General features: G+C 33.7%; 1 protein-coding gene across 1 annotated transcript; it reads right to left on the reverse strand.

The window, feature by feature from the left end:
* Positions 1-497: 497 nt before the first annotated feature.
* LOC148952563 (uncharacterized) lies at positions 498-15581 on the reverse strand. Its single transcript, XM_089089013.1, has 3 exons — positions 15544-15581; positions 5062-5267; positions 498-2561 (listed from the first exon to the last, which is right to left on the reverse strand). The coding sequence occupies exons 2-3, from the start codon at positions 5255-5257 to the stop codon at positions 592-594; spliced, it is 2166 nt and encodes a 721-aa protein (XP_088945139.1). The 5' UTR covers positions 5258-5267; positions 15544-15581; the 3' UTR covers positions 498-591.
* Positions 15582-25950: the final 10369 nt, after the last annotated feature.

Genomic DNA, 25950 nt, shown 5'->3' on the forward strand with positions numbered 1-25950 from the left:
ACTCTAATGGCTCTTTTAAGAAAAATTGGCCCTGGACCAATCCCGATGCCCATTAGAATTACAGCTAGTTATTCTAATGGCCAATACCCTTGTCAACCCCACCATCCCTGTTTTTTTTTTTTCTGAATACAGAAATTTTACCCTGAACCAACTGTAATCGTTATTAGAATAAGAGCTATCGCTATTTTAAGTGCGGATATCCTACCCATTCTCATGCCTATTTTCTCTAATTAAGAAAATTGACCCCAGCTCAACTCTAGTGGCTCTTTTAAGGAAAAATGGCCCTGGACCAATCTTGATGCCCGTTAGGATAACAGCGATAGTTATTCTAACGGTCAATCCCAGAATCCCTGTTTTTTTCTGAATAAGGAAATTTGGTCCAGAACCAATTGCAATCGTAAATAGAATAAGAGCTTTAGCTATTCTAATGGCTGATATCCTACCCAGTCTCAGCATGCCTATTTTTTCCTGATAAAATACGTACACAGCACTTGCAACAACAGATTTTAATTGGCTACCGGGATGATAAAAAACAACTGAAGAAAAGCAACCCAACAAGTTCCGAGATATTAAAACATAAACCCATGAAAATCAGACAATTTGCTGTAAACCCATACAGTGTGCACATTTAAAGCTATTCACAATAACACTTTCTATACTTAATATCTGATTGTTACTTATATCAGTTAGTAACTTGAGGAACTTTTCAGAGGAGATACTGTTCCTGTCATTTGAGTCAATAAATGCGTTTAATAACAGAATAAGTTCATCCACTTGATTTCTTAGAAGAAGCCTCTCTTTATCAAAATGATTAAATCGTTTATTAATTAATGACAGGATTTGTTTTGACCTAGTATTTTTTCCTTTCAATTCTTCTAAAAGTTCAATCACAGTCTGATGCAAGACATTTTTCTCATTTGTAATATGCAAGATCCCCTGTTTTAGTCTCTGTATTTCCTTCTCTAACTCTAATACCCTCTCTTCATGTTCACTCTCCAACGTTGGCCTCTCGTATTCCCTCTCTCCTTCTTCCTTTTCACACTTCTCACCGGAAATACAACTATTTTCAAGAACATCTACTGCAATCTCTGTTCCCACACTTGTCACTTCAAGTAATTGGCTAGATGTCGCAGCAAGACGTCTTGCTGATTCTAGTTGTTCTGTCAAATTTACTTTTTCGTCCATTACTTTTATAAGCCGCTCTTCTAATTCCAATAAACGTTCTTTCATTACTTTATTCTGAGCTAAAGCACGAGAAGTGGCAACTCTGTCACTTTGTAGCTGATTCACTAGGGATTCATACTTCTCCCTTGAGTACTGGGTTGTCTCCAATTTCAGACTCTCAATTTGCTCATTTAAGTGATTTATTTCTATAGAACGCGACTCTAAATCAATATTTTTTCCCCTTAAAATGTCTGTTAAGTCATTATTGTCTCGCAGAGCGTTATCCAATTGCCTTCGAATCAGAGACAAATCGTTTTGCACCTCTTTGATAGACTTTAATTCAGCTTTACAACTTTCCAACTCAAACGCTTTTTGTTTCATCTCTTCTGTATAATTTGTCATCTCTACATTCCTTAAGGCTAAATTCTGCTCAAGTTCAGCCTCTTTTGTATGAAGTCTTCTATTCTCCGTGAGCAAGTCATTCACTCGATGCTCAAGATCTTGTTGCTTCTGATTCATCACATTTGCATATTCTTGCTGCTTACTAAAGCTACTCTCAAATTGACTTTTCATTATATTCAATCTTGATCTATATTCCTCCAATTCGTTCTCATACGCTAAACATTTTGATTTGAGTAATTCATAATCAGGCAGAGAAGTAACAGGAGTTGCACTGTTTTTAAGTTGCTCTAAATTCAGACGAGCTAAATTCAGTTCAGATGTTAGTGCATTGATTTGAGAATTTGCTTGCGCTAATTCAGCATCTTTGGCTACAAGTTTTTCATTTATCACAGAATTGTCTCCACGTAATAGATCCATTTCGTGTCTGAATTGTAGATCCTGTGCTGATAACTTCTCATTTTCAATAGTAAGCTGTATAATTTTGCCCTGCAATTTCTGATTCATTGTGGCCATATTCGATTTTTCCAATTCAAACGAGTTGCCTTTCCTTTTTTCATATTGTAAAAGCTCATTTAGGTGTACTATCTCCATCCTATATTGGGAAACACATTCTTTCAAAGCAGTCATTTCAATCTTCTGCTCTACATCCCCACTCATGCTCTGAGCATGTTGTTGGCTAGGTGCCTCACGACTTGTGCTGGGCACTGATTCGTTTCCTGATTTATGACCAACACGCTGGGCGCTCTGCCCTGATATGTCATTCATAAAATCCAGCGATAAAGAATGTACACTACTGGATGGGATATAATTTTCATTGTTTTGTTGAAAGAGCTGACTGGAAATGTCATTTGTAAAGTCGAGGGAGACTGATGTAGCTCCACTTGGCTGATAGTTTTCATTGTTGAGCTGTAATAATTCTGCACTTGTGGACATAGGAACAGCTGACTCTGACTTTAAAGACGAATCTTGGAGGCCAATTAGGTCAATAGTGTGAACTAAAATATAATATAACAGAATCAGTAAAACTGGTAAAAAAAATAATGGCAAACAGAATGATTGACGATACAATATTAAAAAAGAGAAGGAAACGGGAACTGAATGATAAATCAGAGTGTAAAAGGAATCGGTTCGCGTTTCTTCAAAGGAAATAGCCATTAAACTACAGGCACCCTGTTCCACTGCCTAACAGCCATCTTCTTTTGTGATACATACTTATATATATATAATATATATATATATATATATATATATATATATATATATATATATATATATATATATATATATATATATATATATATATATATATATATATATATATATATATAAAGGAAACTAGAAACAAATGATAAGACAGAATGTGAAAGAAATTCGGCTTCTAGGCCTAGGGAAGGGGCTTCAAGGCACAGACACCCTTGTTCTTCATTGTAGTTATTTTGGGTATAGTTCTAATCAGAATCTAACAGAATCAGTTAAATTTGTAAATCTGAATAAAAAAAAAGTTAGTAGCAAACAAAATTATTAATTGCAACAGCAAATAGAATAATTGATTTGACAGTAAAGTACAAAAAAAGGAATGGGAAATAGGAATAGAGTTTTATAAAGAAACGTTATATTAGAATAAAAGAAGAGCCTTTCAAGTTAAAGGCTCCCTGACATAATATTTTTTCTATGTTTAGCTTTTATTAGAATCGAACGCTCTAGTGAAGGGTGATTAAGGATGAAGACATAATCAATTACAGTTAAATTTATGTATTAATTTTATTATTGTTGTTATATTCTTGATCCACAACAGTTTACATTTTCAATGAAGAAGCAGGAGAACTGTGTGCATTTTGTCGAACTAATTTACAAGCAATGAGATTATCAATCGAAAAAAAAAACACTTTGAACATGTGCACGAATTTATTTCGATAGAAAGGGGGGATGGGTCTAAAAAATGCAAATTACATGAACATGTCAAGAAATTAATAACCGGCCTTAACTAACTTGATATCCCCACGCCCCTGTCTATTCAAGTAACTTATTACAGTTATTTTTTTCTTTCATACTATGGACTACAACAATGCACTGATCACAACAAAAATGAGATACCCTGAATGTGCACAAATCTTAAGAAAAGAAGGAACGGAAAAAAAGAGCTAGTTGATCGATAGATATTGGCCATCAAAAATCACAGCGTATTCCACTAAAAAAACAAAAAACACACGTTGAAGTATCAAGATCAACAAGGCCGCCTTGTTTTTTATTTACCCTTTTCCAAAACGCAGCATTGAATGAAAATATGTAAGCACTAAATTGGTAATAGTATGTCGCATCTAGTTGCATCAGGCGGTACTAATAGTGTTTTGTTTGTTAGTTTTTTAGTGCCGTAGTTTTCTGGTAATGATAGAAATAGAATATTCTTTGTAAGTTTTTTTTTAAAGAAACAGAATTTTTTCTGAAACAGAAATGTACCCTGTGGTACCTGACATTCGTACGGTTCTGCAGAGATGTCCCTCGGGGCCAGTCACTAAGCAACATCTCTTGATTTCCAATAAGATCAGATGCAAAAATTATTCTCTTACTATCAAAATGATTATACAAGGTTATGGTATGCCATGCCCAAAACCATACCCAGCAAGATAAACCAACAAATACTAAAAAATCAAGTAATTTGATCTCCAATTTTAAATTCTGGCTCCTGAATGGGATAAATAATAAGGACTGTCAAATGAAGAAAAAGAGAATAGTTCAACAGGACATAATTTCCTTGGTACAATAAAGAAAGATATATTTCTACTGTCCTCTACCAAAATCCAGTATGCATTTTTAAATTTTCACAGAATTAACAAAACATTTTTTTTTTTTCATTTTGAGACAGGACAAATACATAAAAATACAGATTCGTGAATGGGTTTTCCAGTTTGTTTTCTTCCCGTCTTTGTGACTCCGATTTTTGTCGGTCGTATACTAGGTTTTGTAATTCTAGTAAGTTCACACTAGATTGTGCTGTTGAAAGCTAGGAAAACCTGATTTTAACCAAGTAGACACTAAGTCGAATCTCAGAAAGTATAGCTAAAAAAAAATATTTGACTGCGTCATTAGACTCACCATGTCGAAATTCAGGGGATTTTGAAAAGTTGAAGTTTTGCGTAGATATTAGGTCATGTCAGAGGGCAGTTCATTTCTCCATTAAAAAGGGGCATTTTTTCCAGACAAAAAACGTCAACAACAAAAAATAAATAAATACAAAGATCAAGGCTCATGATAAATCTTTGAGTATGTATGCATGCATTCGATTGATGACGCTTCTCAACGATTATAGTCTTCTATTCCTCTTATTTATCATTAGCCAGGAAGATTTGCTTTGAAAATTCCATAGGCAGAAAATAATATGCTTAAATATCATTTTAAGATGTAGTTCTTCTAATCTCAACTAGTTCCTTTTTTCCTCCCAAGCACGTATCTGAGCAAAAATCTTGTCCTATTAAACAATGAAAGCCATCTGTTTACCTGGTATTGCCTCTGCTTGACTAGACTGGAAGATAGATGGCTCTGAGCTTGGTCTGCGCGGAATTCCTTCAACTGGTTCACTACTACTCCCTAAGGATGCAACTTCATCCCGATGACCAGAACGCGACTCTTGAAGCCTTTTGAGTTTCTTTTTAGCTAGTAATAGACGTTGAGCTTTTTCCTTGTCTGCATCCATCTCAGGTCCACTGCAAAATTTGAAGAAAATGAATAATGGGATACAATATTTAAAACTAATAAGTGCACACAGTAAAATCACAGCTAATAAGAAAACAAAAATGACACAGTTACCCATAGGTAACTCATAGGTGCCTCTTGAGAATAGAAGGAGTATTTTCTTTGCCTCTAGAGTGATTTTTTGGGGGGGTTTTATGATAAAACAAGGAATTTATAACACCGTTTTTCTAATTTTTAACCAGATCATTTAGAATTTCTGATATATCAGCTCCAAACTAAAAAAAACAAAATAACATGAATAAGAAGAAAAACCTAAAAAAGAGAGCTTTTCAGATGCTGTATTTTAAACTTAATTCAAACCCCAAGTATTGCAAGATTCACCTCAAAGTCAAGTCACATATTTAACATTTTTTCATCTATTATTGATGATAGATTAAAAGAGAAAAGAAAACTTTTTAATACTTAACATGTCAAATAATTATATTCAATTTCAAACATTGGGAGATTCCAAGCTAGGTTTTATAGTATTTGAGGTTAGTAGCATAATTTATTGAGAGTTCTGCAACATCAAGGCTATACAATTTTGTAAGTGCTTTAACAAAAGCAACAACAATTTGGAGTTTAGAGGCAAGCCTAATGAACCCAAGGGGAGGAGGGGGATAATTTTTTCCATTTTATCCTTGGAGTGGGTCCCTTTGACCAATATCAGGAAGGATTACCCCTTTGACGAAGTAGGGCCGTATGTCTTTTAGAAACCAAATACAATGAGTCCCTTACATAAGCCAGGATGACTTTAACTTTTCGTATTTTTTAATCTTTTGGTTTTGGGCATCTAAAGAACAAAACTTTGGTTTTATTGTGAGCTTACACTTATATAGATTTCTTTCAATGACAACTTTTCCTTTTCAAATAAACAAACCATTGATGAAACATTATATTTTACTTCCTGAATTATCTATAGTGGCCTACCGAACTTACTTTTTTTCCAAACACGGAACAACATTATCAACATGTTTGATTACCTGAAATCTGAATCCAAATTAATTTTTAATGTTTCTAACAAACACGTTATATCCAATAGATTGTCAGATTTCTGATATCCAGCACTGTCTTGGCAAGTGGTCTAGCCAGCATTAACAACTGATTACCTGCTGGACCCTGTCTTTCATACTGATCCTCCTTTCCCCACATCTGGGAAGAGAAAAATTGCCTCTAGTATAGAAGAGGCACTAGTAAATAACATGTCAAAACTATATGAACCTCTTGCTCTCAATGGAACAGTAGCCTGTATTTTATGCTTTACTGTGGGAAGAACTGAGAAAGAGCTCAGCCAACTTGGACACATGAGGTGATAATTTTGGCCCAAATGTGCCTTGACATCAGTCCAAAGGATTTGCTTCAAGGAAAACATTGGGCTAAGAAAGTAGATTTTTTTTCCAAAGATAGTTACTGTAACTTAGAGTTTGGAGATTTGAACATTTTGGAAATCACAGAGAAGTCCATGTTCAAGCAAAAAGAAAATCAGATAAAATCAGAATATATATGAGAAATCCCCAGGATTGTCTTAACCAATAGGCTAACATCAGAGTTGAGGCGAGGCCCATAGGACCAATTTCTGTCCCACTTCGTCCCTTTTCTTATTGTTATTGATTATTTATTAACTCACTAATAATAAATTAAATAGCAGGGATAAAATAGAGAAAAGAAATACAAAGAGAACCAGTAATTACAAGAAATATACACTTTTAAGTCAGCGGAACAGTTGCAGCTTACTAGTCCTGGTAACCACCTTGCTGTTTAGTATGGTTATACTTTACTAAAAACATCATTCATCTTGAATTTTGACATTATCTTACTATTATAGTGCTCTGAAGAGAGAAAAAGAAGGAACTTGCAATACTGTAAGAAATAGGGTTTCTTAAAAAAAAAAAAAAAAAAAAAAAAAAAAAAAGATAAAATCTGGAATGACACATAGCCAACTGATTACAAAAAGCTGAAAATAAATCAAAAACTTTTGACCAGCCTGAATCCCTATTCTAAAATCACAAATCAGCCAACAACAAAAAAATTATTAGTTGTTAGTAATATTGTTGCCCTACAACTTAAATAACATACCATAGCATACAAGATAGAAAACAATTTCTGTCCAGAGGTGAAAGTATAGGAGGCAAAGAGCTAAAAGCAACCTATTCACACTTCAAATAAATACCACTATCAAGAGATATTTCAGAAATATGATTAACAGGACTTAGAAATGTTATCTTTACTACTACTGATAATAAAAAGGTCACCAGCATATACTAGATATGAAGCATTATATGACCCGGAAAAATGAGTCAGAGTTATCTTACTAACTACTTAACCCAAGACAAGTCTCTTCTCAAGATAGGCTTTGGTTCAATGCTGATTGTAGAAAGGCAACTAGAGTCAGAAAGAAGGTTCGCAAGAAATGGCATTTGATGGAATCAGACAAAAATTATGCTGTCATTAGAGTTTGAAATGTGTCTGTTAAAGTAACTTGTCAAGCTGAAGCTGACAATAAACGCAAGTTTAAAAAAAGCACCCCTGCAAAGTGGCGGTGGAGGATTTCTCAAAGAAGCTTCACCATTATCAAAACCTGCCTCAATTGCACTGATTTATGTAGAAGAAGTGATGATACATTCTGGCCAAGAGAAGTTGGACAGTCATGCAAAATTTAAGTGAAGATCTCTCATCTTAATAAATCTGGAGTCTCCACTCCCTCCTTTCCACAAAAAAAAAAAAAAAAAAAAAACAGATGCAAAAATCATCAGTGTGAATAAAACTATAATAAATGTGTATAGAATGCTCATTTAGCTGGATATCACCAAAGCGTGAGCACCTGACACAGCATAATCCTTAGAAGATGTGCCCCTCTATCTTATAAAATGTTTTGCAGGGGGATCACTCCCAAAAGTTGGTCACATAGTCTTGTGCCAAAAAGAGATGTGACCCTACTAATGTGTCAATGTACTGTCATGCACAAGGAAAGTTTATCAGAGTTTAATTAAAATCTGTATTGGTGCCTTGAGTTACACTGGTTATAGGCCAAAACAAAATATAGTTTTCATAGAAAACAGTCCACATCACTGTCTACCTGCACAATACCAAGATTGGGTTTAGCTCCTGTCTCAGGGACATGGGATATTCATCTTATCTTGTTTGACTTTGCAAAAGCTTTTGATTACATACGGCGGGATGGCCTACTTTGTAATCTAAAAGCCTATGGAGGTAATGGTTGGCTATTTGAGGTGCTTGTTGACTTCCTTCATCATTATTTGTTATGTGTTGTCCTTGACAGCTTCATTTCAGAAGACAATACAGTGCTGTCAGAAGTACCCCAATGAACTCTTTTTCTAGTGTTCATTAACAGCTCAGGGGATAGCCCTGTGAAAAGAAACCTTGTCTTTTTGCTGATGACACAGCAAAGAAGATTTCTATCACAAAAGATGAAGATCCCAGCAAACCCCTAAGGACCTTCAAGCTGATTTGGAAAAAATTGAGTGGATGTCAATGTGTGGCTTGTCAGTTGTAATGTATCAAAAACAAAAGATTGTTTGATTTTGAAAGCACAAAACATCAAGGCTTACTCTGTTTTTATCTTTAAAGGAGTGGCAAAAACAAGAGTAGATATACTCCTCCACCTTGGAGCTCATTTCTTGTCACATCTCAGATGAACTGGGCACCAAAAAGAAGTGACTAACATCTGCTCTGGGAAACTAGGATTCATCCTATGATGTAAAAGCATCCACCCTATAAAGTCCCGTTTGACACTATTCATATTGCACATCAGACCAGTCATAGAATGTATGTTTTCTTTCTTTGCTGGTGCTCTAATCAACCAAATTGCTCCTCTTGAACATGTTAAAAACCAAGCAGTTTGCCAAGCTTATTTCAACTCTGGTGCCAAACCCCTGCAGTCAATATAGGATCATCTCAACATGATGTCTATGATGGTTTTCTAAAAATACATACATTGCCCTGCATCAGGAGTTGTCAAAGCTCATTCCAGACAGATCAACTTGTGAATTTTGTGATCAACTTGCTTAACTAGAGCTTGTTAGAACTACCTTGTGCATAGTACCTCTTCCAGGAATGCTAGAAAGTTCCACCCAGTGATCCATCACCATTGCAAAACAGCAGAAGTAATCCCATACAATCCTCTTGAAACATTCAAGAGAGGTCTAAAGAATGCTTCAGAAAAAAAAAAAAAAAAAACATAATAAGTACCACTTCAAGTGGTATGTCACCATTTGTAATGGAGTTGTGAAGCCTCCAATAAAAACGAAAAGAAAAAAGAAACATATTTATAAACAGACTATGATGATTATGTGTCCTTGCCAAGCACTTTCCAAAATGGTCTTTTTTCAATCAAACCCCTCAACTTTTTAAAACAAAGCTACCTAAGAAAAATACATAGAAAAATAATGTTAAGCAACAACTTTTGGACATAGTCTAGGCAGTTAGGAGTCGCAATACTATCAAACTATTTTGATAGGTAGAAATCGTTTGAATGTTATGATGTAGAATTATGGGTTAACATATACAAAATTCCATAATTGATATAGAGAAAGGTGAATGAGCAACTTGATTCCTTTTTTATATTTTTTCCAAATATAATAGTTACTTTTCCACAAATTCCCCCCCCCCATTATGGTCCTATATATAGCCATAATAATCTGTTTGTCCAATACTGCAATCTAGTCATACAGAGACTTCTATTAAAACTGGTTATCTTCTCAGTTTGGAATTTATCTTGTGTGTGACTAAGTGCATAATTTATGAAATAATTATTTGAAATGATTAAATAGTGAATGTTAATGGAAGGAAACATACATGAGGCAGGGTGGTGTATTTGCAAGTGAATTGATTATTTTATTTAGAAAGAGCACTAAAAAAGCAATAGAGTGGTATGGTTACCTAGTTCCTTAGTCAGTCATGATATCTCTTATATATTTACTAAATTTTGTTATTTCAGTGTTTAGTTCAAAAGAGGGTATAATCTAAACAACAAATTTTTTGCTGTCTTATAAAACAATTAAGTTAGAATCATGCAACTTTCAAGAATGAATTCAGATGCTAAATTGTGTCCTGGAAAATGTTGATGAGCTTCTGTCTCTATTCTTTTCCTAAGCCTAAGACTGACAGAAATAGCATTGAAGACAGGTCTATAATTTCAATTTGGCTCAAGGCATACTCATGTTTCTTAAACCCAATTTTATTATTGAAGCAGGATTTTAAGCCATGTACTGATTGGGTCAATTTTTCCTTTTTTTAAGCTAGGAAAGAAGTGGACATATCGCTTGATGCCTTTTTTATGCTCTCTCCAAATAATTATTGCTTCAGGAATAAAAAATTCTTTTCGAGCCAACAAAGAGGCCCTAAAACATAACTTATTTCTGTCACCATCACTAGAAATGGGTTTAAAAAGTGTTTAAAAAACATGTAATATGTTTATAAATTCATTATTCCAAAGGCACTGATTTATAACAGTCTACTTCTACAAAAATTTGAATTTATGAATACTATTCAAAATGACAAACATTTTCCTGATGTCTGTATAAAAGGGTACATTTTCTGGGTAATAAGCTTTATACTAGACTGTGATAGTCTTCTGGCTTCAGCGCCAAAATATCTTTTTAAAACAATAAGATAAATTTTGAGATCTGAAAAACATCTCTTTCCCAAGGTCCAAAGGCTCAGGTTTTAGTTCTGAAGGTGCAATTCTTATTATTTAAGTAGAATTTTAAGCCATATCAATGTGTTTTTTTTCTAAATTTAGTAAATGTATTTGCAGATATTTGAAACCTCATAAATTGGGATTGAGCAAAGTTCTGAAAATGAAAACAGTTTTGGGTAAATTTCTAGTGGGCCACATACTTTAGCTAAGATGGAAGTGAAACTTTTTTTATGCTCTTTCATAATTCAAGAATTGATTCTGGGGCTAGTTGCATCTTGAGCCCTTAAAGGGGCCCCAAAGGTATTTCATTTTGGAAACCACACAAAGAAGTTATCAACACTAGTTAAGTTATTGAATAGTGGTTAAAAACATATCACTAGCTTATAAATATGTTGTTCAAGAGTAACATATTCCAAAAATACTTATTTATAACAATTCAAACCTCATTTATTAGGCAACTCAAATATAAACCATTTTCCTATCATATAAAGTGTTGAATGCTGTTGACACTATAGCACTGAATTTCATTATTCAAAACTTTACTGTCAACAATTCAGGATATATTCCAATTCAGGGAATATATTTGCACATTAGGAGGGTAAATTTGCAGTTGGCCATATAATTTAGCTAAGATGAAAGTGAAAACATCATTTGATGATTTTTTATTATACTCTTTTGTTCCTATAAATACCTTCAGGGCCCCTTTAAGGGCTCAAGATGCAATTTGTCCCAGAAGGAATTGTTCAATTATGAAAGACCCAAAAAAAGGCATTAATTGAAGTCTTCACTTTTATCTTAGCTAAATTATGTGGCCCACTAGAAATTTACCCAGTTTTGTTGTACTTCATTTAAACAGAAGATCTCTTTTGCAAGGTTTCACCTTTATAACACAAATATTTTTAAAGGTCATCAAAGGTCACTGCCTCCTAGAGGAAGATGGAGTGAAGGTATATACTTCAAAATACCTTCTTAGGACATACTTTAGTCTGTAGACCCAAACCTGAAAGTTTCATTTTCCTAACCTATCCTCTTTCCAAGATAGCAAAAAGTATCTAAACTAGAATTTTAGGGAAATTTCTAAGTGGCACTATAGTTTAGCTAGGATGAAAGTGAAAACATCATTTGATGTATTTTTTTATGCTCTTTCATAATTCAATAATTGCTTCTGTTGCAAATTGTATCTTGAGCTCTTAAAGGAGCCCCAAAGGTATTTTGTTTTTGTAACCATACAAAGAAGTTATCAACACTAGTTAAGTTATTGAAAATTGATTAAAAACATATCACTAGTTTGTAAATAAGTTGTTCAAGAGTAACATATTCCAAAAATACTTATTTATAACAATTCAAATCTAATTTATTAGGAAACTCAAATATAAACCATTTTCCTACTGTTTGAAGTTTTTCAAATGTTCTCAACAAAAATAGTTCTGAATTTTGTGACTTGAAACTTTGCCATTGACAATTAAGGATATATTCACATTCAGGGTATATATTCAAACATTTGGGGGGGGGGAGGATAGTTCATTTTAAATTTGCAGTGGGCCATATAATTTAGTTATGATGAAAGTGAAAACATCATTTGATGCTTTTTTATGCTCTTTTATAATTCATATAAAATACCTTCAGGGCCCCTTTAAGGGCTCAAGATGCAATTTGTAACAGAAGTGATTATTAAATTATGAAAGAGCATAAACAAAAGGAATCAAATGATGTTTTCACTTTCATCCTAGCTAAATTATAGGGACATCCACCACATGGCTAATATGGGAGTACAGTTCATTTGTGATGCAACAGGATGCTATATTCAGATTGAGGATGCAATTCTAGGTATATATTTGCACATTAGGGGGATGTGGGTATATATTCCGTGAATATATAGGTTCTAAGAAATTCATGAGTTTCTTAGAAAAACTGGAAAAACAAGGAAAGAAGTGAAGATAAAGGCTCTCCCCCTGCAAAATGTGTTAACTAGGATTGTTCTGCATATCATGGAGTAAGAATTGTTTTCTTAATATGAAAACTTACCAAAATTTACTGTCCCTTTAAGCTTTCAAGGTGCAATTTGCCCCAAAAGCAATAACTGCATTACAAAAAGGACATCCACCACATGAATAATATGGGAGTAAAGTTCATTTGTGATGCAAATGGATGTTATATTTAGATTGAGGATGCAATTCTAGGTATATATTTGCACATTAGGGGGTGGGGGTATAAATTCTGTGAGGGATACCACCAGATGACTCATTTGGTAAATATTTACCAAATCATATTATTGAGTAACAACTAAAGTGAATATACCATTCAATGGCTTTTTTTATGCTGATTACAAATATAATAATCATTTTAGCCCCCTCCCTATATATGCCAATTCAGGGTATATATTTCTACATTGGGGGGGGGGTAAAGTTTCAACTTGCCTCCCATTTACATCAGAAATAAATTTTGCCCCCACCCCCTAATGTATAAATATATACCTTGAATTTGCTTATATAGGGGGGGGGGGGCTTAAATTCATTTCTGATAGAAATGTTTATTATATTCATAATCAGCATAAAAAAAGGCATTAAATGGTATATTCACTTTAGTTGTTACTCAATAATATGATTTGGTAAATATTTACTGCTAATTTGACAGTGTATATATATACAAATCTTTAAATTAGCCAACCAGTATTTTAAGCCTATGATCAAAGCTGGACATAAGGACACATATTAAGGAAATAATTCTTACTCCATAATATGCAGAATAATCCTAGTTAACATATTTTGCAGGGTGAGAACCTTTATCTTTGCTTTGGTAAAAATTTAGAATTGTGGCCCCTGATAAGGAGACATATTAAGAAAACAATTCTTACTTTAAAATATGTATAATGATCCTAGTTAACATATTATACAAGGGAAGAACATTTATCATCAAGTCTTTCCTCTAGAAATCCTTCTTTTTCCAGCTTAAAAGAAAAAGCTTCCTAACACCACCATGCTGAGATTCAATGCTTAAGTCTTTTGAAATTGCTGCCAAATAAGTTGTTTTATAGATAGAGTTCATGCTGGTCTTTGTAATTCTGTTTTTTTAATGAGCAGTGGTGCAAATACAAAATATTAATAGCAGTGGCAAAAATCCAAATATTGCTATAAATATATATATATATATATATATATATATATATATATATATATATATATATATATATATATATATATATATATATATATATATATATATATATATATATATATATATATATACAGAGTATATACCCCCACCCCCCTAATGTGCAAATATATAACAAAAGTTGCATTCTGAACCTAAATATAACCAAATGAACTGTACCCTAACCCATAAATATATCCAAATCAGGGTATATATTTGCTCATCAGGGGGATGGAGGCAAAATTTATTTGTGATGTAAATGAAGGTTATATTTAGAATCAGAATGCAATTTTGGTTGTATATTTGCACATTAGGGGAGTGGGGGTATAATATATTTTTTTTAATGATAGAAAATGGTGTGGCAAAAATAAAAATTAAACAACTATTTGCATGTTTACATCACATTAGGGGGGTGGGGGTATATACTCTGTATGTATATGTATATTTACAGCAATATTTTGATTTTTGCCACTGCTATTAATATTTTGTATTTTTGCCACTGCTCATTCAACAAATATGGAATTACAAAGACCAGCATGAACACTATCTATAAAACAACTTATTTGGCAACTCAAAGCAGCAATTTCAAAAGATTAAAGCATTGAATCTCAGCATGGTGGTTTTTGGAAACTTTTTCTTTTAAGCTGGAAAAAGAAGGATTTTTAGAGGAAAGACTTGATGATAAATGTTCTCCCCTTGGATAATATGTTAACTAGGATCATTATACATATTTTAAAGTAATAATTGTTTTCTTAACATGTCTCCTTATCAGGGGCTACAATTTTAAATTTTTACCTTTGCTTCTTTCCTTGTTTTTCTAAGAATTTATGAATTTCTTAGATCCTATAAATTCACAGAGAAGGGCCTATACACCCCCACCCCCCTAATGTGCAAATATATACCCAAAATTGCATCCCTAATCTAAATATAACATTCATTTGCATCACAAATGAACTTTACTCCCATATTAGCCATGTGGTGGATGTCCTATTCTGTGAATAGGCTATATGGGTTCTAGGAAATTCATGAATTTCTTAGAAAAACTGGAAAAACAAGGAAAGAAGTGAAGATAAAGGCTCTCCCCCTGAAAAATATGTTAGCTAGGATTATTCTGCATATTATGGAATAAGAATTGTTTTCTTAATATGTTTCCTTATGTCCAGCTGGACTCCTAGGCTTAAAATACTGGTTGATCGGTTGGCTAGTTCAAAGATTTGTGTATTATATACACTGTCGAATCAGGTATCTTGTGGTATTCCTTATGAAAAAGCATAGGCTAAGAAAAGATGTCAAGTGATATAGGCTATTCACTTTCATCCTGGCTACATTATGTTGTAAACAACAAATTTGGCTTTCCCCCAGCCTTCTTTACTAATCATTTAAGATGGAAGTACACCTGAAATGTCCTATATAACAGAACAAGAATAAAAATTGATCACCTTAACTTATAAAATTGATAAACCTAGATACAGTTCTGCTGTTTCTTCACAAATTGTCTTTGTAAAAGCGTAACATTTTCTGTCAGTGTTTTCAAAGCCTATACACTTGAGCGAAATCCCGGTCTCTTCGCAGAAAATGTTAGCTATAATTGAAAAACCATCTAGAATTACTAAGCCACAAACGCTTTATGAAGAGTATTTGTTTAGCTACCATCAAGTAGCATATTAATTGAGCAAGTATGTAATTCTACTTTAAATCCTTCTTGAGTTTCTCAGCACAACTAGCCTACTTTTAAGGTTTGCTAATACAAGATTTGTCAAAGTAAAAGGTTGAATTTTATTTTCTAGAAAAATATTTATTTATTCAGCAACGGTCGTTTATTTTCTTCAATAGGATTCACACCGCATATCATAAGCTTGTTTGACCACTTTATCCGATCTTCAATGCACTTCTGGTATGCACTTTGTCATTGCCTTGCTCTATTCCAGCGTCTTGGTCTTTACTTTACCCCGTTATCTTAGCAAAACGCATCGTTCCATGGGCCTTTTCAGTTTCAGGAAACAAAAAAAGTCAGAAAGAGCCAGGTCCCTTGGGTATAAGGCAGATTTGGATTAATCTGACCGCGTTCCAGCAGAACCTGAGGTATGCTCTAGCAATATTGCTTTTGCCAAAATGTGAGCTTGGCATGATATAATTCATATATCAATTCATACATCTAAAATCGTGGTAATTTCTGTAATGGTGACACCACAAAATTCCCCATAACAATTTTTTTCACTGTATCAATAATTTGATAAGCTGATGATGTTCTGGGGTGTTCAAGATGGGCATCATCATTAAAACATTTTCAAATTTCTATTATAAGGTTATACCATCTATGGACAGTTTTCTGGAAAACCTGATTTTTTTTCACACAAGATTTAACATATATCGTTTTTGATCCGTTGTTTTTTTGGAAGCGAAAATTTCCTAAGCACGCAAACACAGGTCAAACCATAGCTGTTAAAGGTATAATGAAAAATACGAAAAACTGATCACATCAACACATTTTGGCAGCCAATTTACCAACTAAGCCAAACAAAATTGACAGTCGAAGTTGCATAGACCACAAATTTTTAAGTTGACCTTTGTTTGAACAAACCTTTTACATTGTCTTTGTACTGAATCTAATGATTTCATTCTACTTTCGGTTGATATATATGAAATTGTAGGGAAAAGAGCTCATTTTTCTGATATATACCATATTTAATCCACCTGAATAATATTTTTTAAACAATTTAAAAAACATGAACAGGAGAAAAAAGAAAACAAATCCTCTAGACAGAGTTAAAGAACTCAGTCAATAGAAAAATTTAAGAACCTTTTTTATCAGTTGTAAATAATTAAGAATGTTTAAATATAGAGAAAATATCAGTTTTCCAGTTTTAGTTTTTTCAGTGTATCGAGTCTTCACAACGACTAAAATTTCCAATTTAAAGATCAATCCAGTGGGATAGTTTTATTTAATACTTACTATATATTAGAAATCTAAATACATTTCTACTATTTGAAGCATGAGCGCCATGTAAATAGCATCGCTACAATGACAAAAAAAAGTAGCTTAATATTTCAAACGATCGATACATAATTTTGTTCGTTGGTATTAAATTGGTTTTATAGATTCGATAATCCACTATGACTGCTCATCTACGAATTTAAAATATAAACTTGTTCTAAAATTGGCTTTAATGAACAATCGCAAATTTAAAGGATTGAAATTCGTATTTGCAGAAGAAATATTTTCCTTCTCCCATCGGCAATTTTCTGTTCCATCAGCACTGAAATTGTGGCTGCATTCTCTTTTCTTTAAGCTGTAGGTGATTTTAAGTCAATGAAGCAATTTGTATTTTTTGTGTTATTTGAAAAATATGTTTCTAGTATTGGAAATAAAAATTAAAGTGTTTGATCCTTTTAAATCTACCATATTCCATATTTAGATTTATTCAAACTCCTAGAAACTCAAAGTAAGAAGTAAATCATTCTTCACTTTCCAATTAATTGTACTACTATATATATTGTAATACAGGATTATAAAAGCAAATTGCAGTAACTACACATTTCAAAAACAGTGAGTGACTTCAACGAACTGGGTATTTATAGATGTCTAAACTTACTGATAACCCAGCTGAGTATGATATTGTAAATTAGATGTAAAAAAAAAAAGTATATACCCTTTATATTTTCCAGTAGGTTTCACCAAGCTTAATATCTCATTAATTTTGTTCGCCAAAATTAAAAACTTTTTCCAGATATTTAAGAGTTTTGGATGTTTTAAATTACAAATCTGAGACTACCATTTGAATACAGGAGTCCAAAACCAAAAGAAATTATATAGCCAGTAGCCTATCAGACAAATGTGCTAGATTTTCACCAAATCTTGCACTAACAAAGTTTCTGAGGTTTCTGATAACAAAATTGTAAATGGCATTGCGATAAAATCGTCTGAAATAAAAAGCACCCATTAAAAAAATTCAAAAATAATATTTGATTTTCACCATAGTTTGGTTCTTAAACCAAAGCAAGGGCTTCAAATTGTGGCAAGAGCCCATTTTAAACGGAAGTTTCATACAGATCTTTCAGTGTAAAAACGGATATGTTAAACTAGGCTTATGCATTAATTTTTAATCTATATGATTGAAGTGTACACAGTGGTACCCATGAGCATGAACTGCCTCCGACTCGGCAAATACAGAAACAGCTTACCTATTTTGATTCATGATCGTTCAAGCACTATTTAGGGAGTAGTCCTAAATTATAAATTTTATTAATTAAAACCCTTAAGTGCGAAGTAGATTTGTCATAATTCAAAATATAACAATTACATATTTCATAGGTAATATTTAATTTTCATAAAACCTGAGATTTATCAGCTTATTGACAAAACACTCAAGAATATTAATTGAATATAGAAGTCTAAGTCACAACACAGTAAGAAACCATGTATATATGACAAATTGTGGTTAACGTTTACCGAAGTCGGTAAAGATTTCAGATAACAAATATCCGGCAAGTATTATAATATACAAAGTCCAAAACAAACTAGTGGTAAGTACGCAGTTCAAATAATTATGTTTGATTTATACCGAAGTGAAAATCACCATAACTGCTCCTACCATGACTAGTTCAACCGCCTGAATTCCCAAACAGACCCTTCCCAATATTACTGCTCCTATGATGGTTAATCCTATTGCTACTAACATTACTGCGTTTCTACAATCATTTAAAACGAACTTTGGAACCTAAAGCAAATAAAAATCACAAGGCCCAATGAAACCAAACTTAAAATGAACTGAACTGCCCAAAATAAGTGTAGTTTTGCTAGGTCTCAAAACTCCAAACGACTAGTGTCATTTGCGCTTTACTCAAAGTACATCTATTTTGTCAAAGTTTTTCTTTTTATTAAATAAAAAAAGATTAAATCAAAACAGTATTAGACGAAAAAAGCACTGCTGAAACTTACAAGAATAGTTTTTTTAAAAATAGCGGTATCAATTGAATTTTATCAGTCTGATATGCAATAAGTTTCATCAATAGCTTCTTCTCTTTAATCCATTTCTTTCAAATGTATAGAAAAAAATCAGCTAAAAAAAATTAAAATCTAAACCCTTTGTCTAGTTTTCAGAAACACGCAAATGAGACCAAGTGGTTTGGGGAAATTTAGCAGTTGTAATATTACACTTACTTGCAGTGAAAAACTCATTCAACGTGTAAAAACTGATGGCAAGTAATTTAGTCCCACCACTTTAAAAAGGCTCTATTTCTCACCACTATTCTCTTCCTCTTAAATCCTTTTAAATGAATAGAAAATCCACTAAAAAAACAAAAAAAAACTTTGAGCTTAAGGAATCTATTTAGTTTTCAGTAAAGTGTAAATGAGAATCTAAGATTTTAAAAGGTTTGATGGATGGGAGCATAACACATTTGTTGCGATTTAATCTCGTTTTTAAGCTTGGCGCCCAGTCAAGTTCAGTTTAATTTCTGTTTACTTTAAGTATCATTTTTTCATTCATAGTCGTTTTTGCTTATCTTAGGTTGGAAATATTGCAAAAGCTAAGTTCCGCTCGTTTAGTTTTAAATTTGATATTTATGTTTAATGGGAATTTTTTGTTTAATTTAAGGCATCCGTTCAGCTGTGTTCATACATAAAGTGTCTTCATTATCCCCCAATAACGCAATTGATATTTTGTCTTAAAGCCATGCCCAAATCGTACTGATATCATGCCCGCTGAATTATCCATGTTTCTTATCAATTTTATCGTCAAAAATGTGTTAAGTAAGTGGAAAATGGGAACGCGAAGACCTTGATTTGAATAGCCAACAACACTGCTAATTTGCTCTCAAAGATTGTCTACTAATATTATGTATTTCTATCTTCTGTCAAATTCATTGCACAGATTGGAAAACTCCTGTTCTAAGCTTTAATCTTATCTAATTTCAGAAAAATTTGCCTTCGATATTTAACCTGACAGATAAATCACACAAAAAACCCTTAAAAGTTCAACATAACCCTAATCACCAAATTGTTTACGGAGTAAATTATTGGCACTGTAGTCAAATGTAATTTGGTTCAAGCCACAGCCATAGTATGGCCTCGGAACTCTTATTCTGCGACTAAAAGATAAAATAACATAAACTATACAACAATAAAAAAAAAGAAAAGAAAAAAAAACACATTTTGGGCGCTTCAGTTGTTGCTAATGACAAGTTGCTTACGGATGAAGGATTCTTTTAGTGATAAAAGCTGACACTAGTTCCCCAACCCTCCAACTATAACGACAATAAAAAGCTGGGTAGGCGTAGCGTTTTCTTCCAGAAATTTTAGAGCGCAAAGTGCGAACGGTAACAGCCTTTTCGTAGAAGACTTAGGTTTTTATTTTAAATTTGTATAAAACGAACGGTCAGAGAAGAAAATGCTTCTAGCCAAGCCACCATGCAGCCTATGTGAGACTACTTATATATAACCTTTATAAAAGATCGCCAAACTTTTAATTCCAAGCTTATGGTAGCTCGCAGGGAGCTTTATGGTAGTTCACGCTGAATTTTCCGACACAGCCCTTGTGATGACTAATATAGATTGCGCTAACCAACTCCAACCTGTAACTCCCTAGAAAAAAGAAACAGTGAAACTCGCATCTGCCCTAAAGAACAGAATTTCGATATCAATAGATATGTAAAAAAATTGGCTTTTAATACTGATTCCAAATATATAAGATTCATTAAGTTTGCCTGATTTTCGAAAAAGGGGGAAACACCCACTAAAAGTCAAATAATCTTAATGAAAATCGCACCATCAGATTCGGCGTATCAGAGACTCCTACTCTAGAGGTTTTAATCTCGAATATGCAAAAATGTGGAACTTTGCATTTTTTGCCAGAAGAAAGATCACGGATGCATGTTTTTTTTTTTCCCCAGGGGTGATTGTATACAACCGATGGTCCAAGAATATCGGGAGAGGGTTTATTTCAACGGAAATTAAAAGTTCTAGTGTCTTTTCTAGGTGACCAAAAAGATTATAGGGTAACTAACCCCCCTCTCGCGCTCTTTTTTCCTCCAAAGTCGTCCGATAAAAAATTTGAGATAGCCATTCCGAACCGCATAGTTGAAAGGTTCAATAACTATGTCTTTAGGGATAGCTTGACCCCTTGAAGCCCCTGGGGGGAGGGCCATTGCCCATTCTTTATTTATAGTATTTGTTACTGGGATGTTTACAGCATTTTTCGGGGGGAAGAGGGAGTAGGTGGTGTGGTCTTCTGCTGGGGGGTATTTTACACGGGGAAAATTTTCCGTTGGGGTAGAGAGTCCCGAGGGGGGAAGGGTGGGGGAATCTCTCAAAGAAAAGTTTTACACTGGGGAAATCGCCCAGAATTCTTATACGAAATTCTTTTTATGCCTCTTACTTTCTCTTTGCCGACTCGATTTTTCATGTGAAGGTGTTCCGAGCGAAATTTTCCGCGAGGTTGGAATTGTCTGGAGGATTTTTCCACGCGGTGAGATTTTCCACGGGAGATATTCTACATGGGGGAATTGACCGCAAGAGATGTTTTCGACTGAGAGGGGGGGGGGGGATGGTTATCCGGTATGTACAATTAGAAGGCTTTTTCAAATGAAAGTATGGCTAGGAAATCTTTTCAAGCGAGATCGTCCACAAGAAATTTTCCTGGGGTAATTTTTAGCAAGGATGGGATTGTCCAGGGATGTATTTCACGTGGGAGGGACCTTCCAAGGAAGAATTGCCCATGGAGGGAGAGTCGGATTTCCCGGCATTGTTTGAAAACGATCATATGTTAACTAAAAAGAAAGCAGGTTTTTACAACTGTATGTAAGGAGTAAAAATAAAACTAAAAACGAACAGAAATTATTCCGTATGTGAGGAGGACTGCTGCCTCCTCAAAACCTCGCTCTTTACGCTAAAGTTTGACTTTTTGCTCGTAATAGTTAAGAACTACTTCTACAAAACAAGGAACATTTAATTAATATAAGAAGATTCTTAAAAGTACTAAAAAACTTTAGCGTGAAGAGCGAGGGATTGAATGGGAGGCAACTCCCCTCATTTACGGACTGATTTCTCTTTGTTTAAGTTTTAATGTTGCTCCTTCCTTACAGTTGAAAAAGCTTGTTTTTAAAAATTTTATAATGATAAGGAACGTGAATGGAAACTTGAAACGTGAGTATGAGCAATAAGACGAAAACAGTCGTTAAAGTTGTGAATAAAGAAAGAGCTCATGCACTTCAGAGACGTTCGTTCAGGACTCTAACCAAAGAATTACAATACCATTAAAGTGATTTATTGCTAAATACAGATGTTTGTAGGTCTAGCAGAGGCAGTGTTTTGCGACGTTTCAGAGCTACTTCCTGCTTTGGTGGAATTTTGGGAAGAACAAGTTGAATCTTTCCTGGGCTACAAGATTTTGCTTTTCTTGTAGACATAACCAAAAAGCTACATACCTTTAATTTGCAGCTTCAAGGCAAAGATAGCAATATTAGTGGAATTACTTCGGACGTGGTCTTATTTAGAAAAAATTGGAGCTGCCGAGATAAATCTTACCCAGGGTGAATACAAACAGTTCCCTTGGTTGAAGCAGAGCCTTCATAAGCAAGGACCTTCACAACCTCCTTAACAATAAAGAATATATTGCAATTTTTTAATACTTGAAAATCGATTCAATCATCACTTTCAAGAATTTACAAACAATTCAATTTTAGCACAGTTCATCACATCTCCTTACTGATACTGAAGTGGAGATGGAACTGATTGATTTTCTAACGACCTTTCATTAAAATCACTCACTTCAAGCGCCAAAAATATTCATCTTTTTGGCCCTAAGCAGAAATATCTACTTTTGGCTTAGGTTGATTTACAAGTGGAGGCAATGTTCAGCTCAACATATCCGTACAAAATTTTATTTTCCAGCAGGATTTTGATTGAAAATAAATGCAAGAACAAGTTGACTGACGAAAGTTTGGACAGCTGGATTCAAATGGCCAGTACTAGTACAACATATGAGCCTAACATTAAAAAAATTGTTAATGGCAAAAAAAGTGCAACCCCTCACATTGAAATATGTTTTTCCAATTCAATATTTTGTCAGTTTGTTAACATAAATCTGAAACGTATATTTAAAGATAATAAGCGATTGCGCGTTAAAAAAAAAAAAATTGTTTTAGTACTTTGATGGGTAGATCATACTAAGGCTTATGAGCTATAAGGCTGCTCAGCCACTTAAAATTTTCGCAACAACTGCAATATAGTAAGTTTAGTTCAGAAGTTAGCGCAAAGTATAACCGTTTCGACCAAATATGGTAATATCTAGCTAAAAACATTCTTTCTGTTCAGCTCTTAAAGGAGACATAACATACAAAAGCAAAAAAAACATACGAAATAGATGGCTTGAATTAACTGACGGAGCATGCAGAGTCAACGGGGTTGGGCCCCAGCTCTCAGTTTAAAATATAGCACACTGCGTCTTTTCAATTACCATTGCGGAAATCCTTTAAAGATAACCCGTAACCCAGAGGCCACACCTTTAGCAACTTGCTCTCCCAGGGAATTCTTCATTGACAGTCTGGATTCTAAACTTCGATTAAATTAAAAAGAACAAGTGTTTTCAACTGAAAGTAAGGAGCAACATTAAAACTTAATACGAACAGAAATGATTACGTATATAAAGGGGATTGCCCCCTCCTTAACACCTCGCTCTATACGCTAGTTTTTTAGTACTTTAAAATAAGCGTCTTATTGTTCTAATTAAACGGCTCTTCTGTTTCAGGAGGGACAAAATTCAAACTTTAGCGTAAAGAGCGAGGCGTTGATGAGGGAGCAACCCCCTTTATATACGTAATAATTTCTGTTCGTTTTAATATTGCTCCTTACTTTCAGTTGAAAAAACTTGTTTTTTTTAAATTTAATTTTTGATCGTTTTTTGAATAATGACAGGAAATCTAGCCCCACCTCCACGGAGTAACCCCCTCCCCACAAAAATATCCTCTAGACAATTCAATCCAGGTGAAAATTTACCTTGGACAATTACTCTTAACCACTCCACGTGTAAAATTGAGACGGAAAAGAGAAAGCAAGACATATAAAAAGAATTTTGTATAAGAATTCTGGCAAATTCCCCCAGTGTATAATTTCCTTTGACAATTTCACTCCCCAGAGACAATTTCACTCCCTGGAAACTTCCCTCCGCATGGAAAAACCTCCTATGGAGAAACCACAATCAAAATTTGTCCCCCCCCCCACCCAAAAATATATGCCTACATCCGAATAACAAATACTATGCGGGGGAGGGGAGGGTCATGTTATACCCAAAGACATAGTTATTGGGGCTTTCAACTATGATGAACCAAATGACTATCTCAAAATTTTGATCGGAAGATTCTGGGAAAAAAAGGGGTGGGGGAGGGGGGCTATTTGCTCTTCAATCTTTTTGGACACTTAAAAAGGGCACTAGAACTTTTAATTTCCGTTCGAATGAGCCCTCTCACGATATTCTAGGACCACTGGGTCAATACCATCACCCCTGAAAAAAAAAAAAAAAAAAAAAAAAAAAAAAAAAACACGCATCAGTATTCTTTCTTCTGGCAAAAAATACAAAATACCACATTTTTCCAGATAGGAGCTAGAAACATATACAAAAAGGTTCTCTGATATGCTCAATCTGATGGTGTGATTTTCATTGAGATCACTTGAATTTTAGGGGCTATTTCCCCCTTTTTTCAAGAATCAGGAGAATTTTCTAAGGCTTGTAGCCTTTGATGGATAAGACTAAATATAATGAAATTTATATATTTGAAATCAGCATAAAAAGCCGATTCTTTTGAAATATCTATTGGTATCAAAATTCTGTTTTTTAGACTTTCGGCTACTATTCAGCCGGGTCGCTCCTTACTTACAGTTCGTAACCACGAAATGTTTGATTGTCAAAGAATATGGAAATTCCCGCAATCCAAACTGATGATTACATTCCAGGATCAAGCAATCAAGTTAATAAAAATTGTATTTTGGCTAAATTTTGAAATCTAAAATTCGTTTTTTTTCATTGACCATCATCTTTGTACTGATTAACCCAAGTTGCTAAACTGTAGAATATCCCCGTTTTACACTATATAGCTTATTGCTTAAACGATAATACTAAAAAAATTTATTCCGCCATTTCGAAAAAAAATTAACTTTCGCACAGATTCCATTGGTATCTGTTTACCCGGTAAAAACCGTCGGATAAAGAATTCAATAACCAATCTAATCAAATCCCTTCGTTTAAATCATCCATGACAGTCACAATCATACAGTCTTATCATTAGTAATAAAAGAAAAAAGAATGGGCGTTGGATAAGAATTCTTGGAGTGTCATCAGTTAAGCTGCGATCACCAAAAGGGCAGCTTGTGACGCTTTAAAAAACTGAGATTCCTTCCTCACATTCTAAGGCTCAGTATATTCTATCAATTAGTTAGCTCTGCTCTTCCATATCTCAAGATACTTTATTGAGAACACTCAAATGTTATACACCAAATGAGAACAATTGGTTTTCAAGATACTTATATTATTCCGTTTCTTCCAAAATGTACTATATCCCCTTTTCATTCGTAGAAATAGTTAGATAATGATACTATTAAATATTTTATAAAAAATATTCTATACGTTCTGTAAGATATTCCTCAAATAGATATTTTATATATTTTACATATAAATATACCATATTCTATAAAATCATTGCCGTACAAACAACTACCTGTCAATAACAGCTGAAAAACACAAAACGTTTTGTTTTTAACTCTCCTGTTAAATTTGTCTATTTTAGCACAAGACCTTTCGAATTACACAACCGAGTTATTCCTTTGACAAGTTGAGCTCTGACAACTATCTGGC

This window comes from Artemia sp. Qi Xiang Cuo, chromosome 5, assembly GCF_049724085.1.
Source record: "Artemia sp. Qi Xiang Cuo chromosome 5, ASM4972408v1, whole genome shotgun sequence".
NCBI lineage: Eukaryota > Metazoa > Arthropoda > Branchiopoda > Anostraca > Artemiidae > Artemia > Artemia sp. Qi Xiang Cuo.

Coding starts and splice junctions, on each gene's coding strand:
- LOC148952563 (XM_089089013.1), bottom strand. CDS start 5,257: ATGGATGCAGACAAGGAAAAAGCTCAACGTCTATTACTAGCTAAAAAG. Junction 2,562..5,061: donor TCAAGCAGAGGCAATACCAG/GTAAACAGATGG, acceptor ATTATATTTTAG/TTCACACTATTGACCTAATT.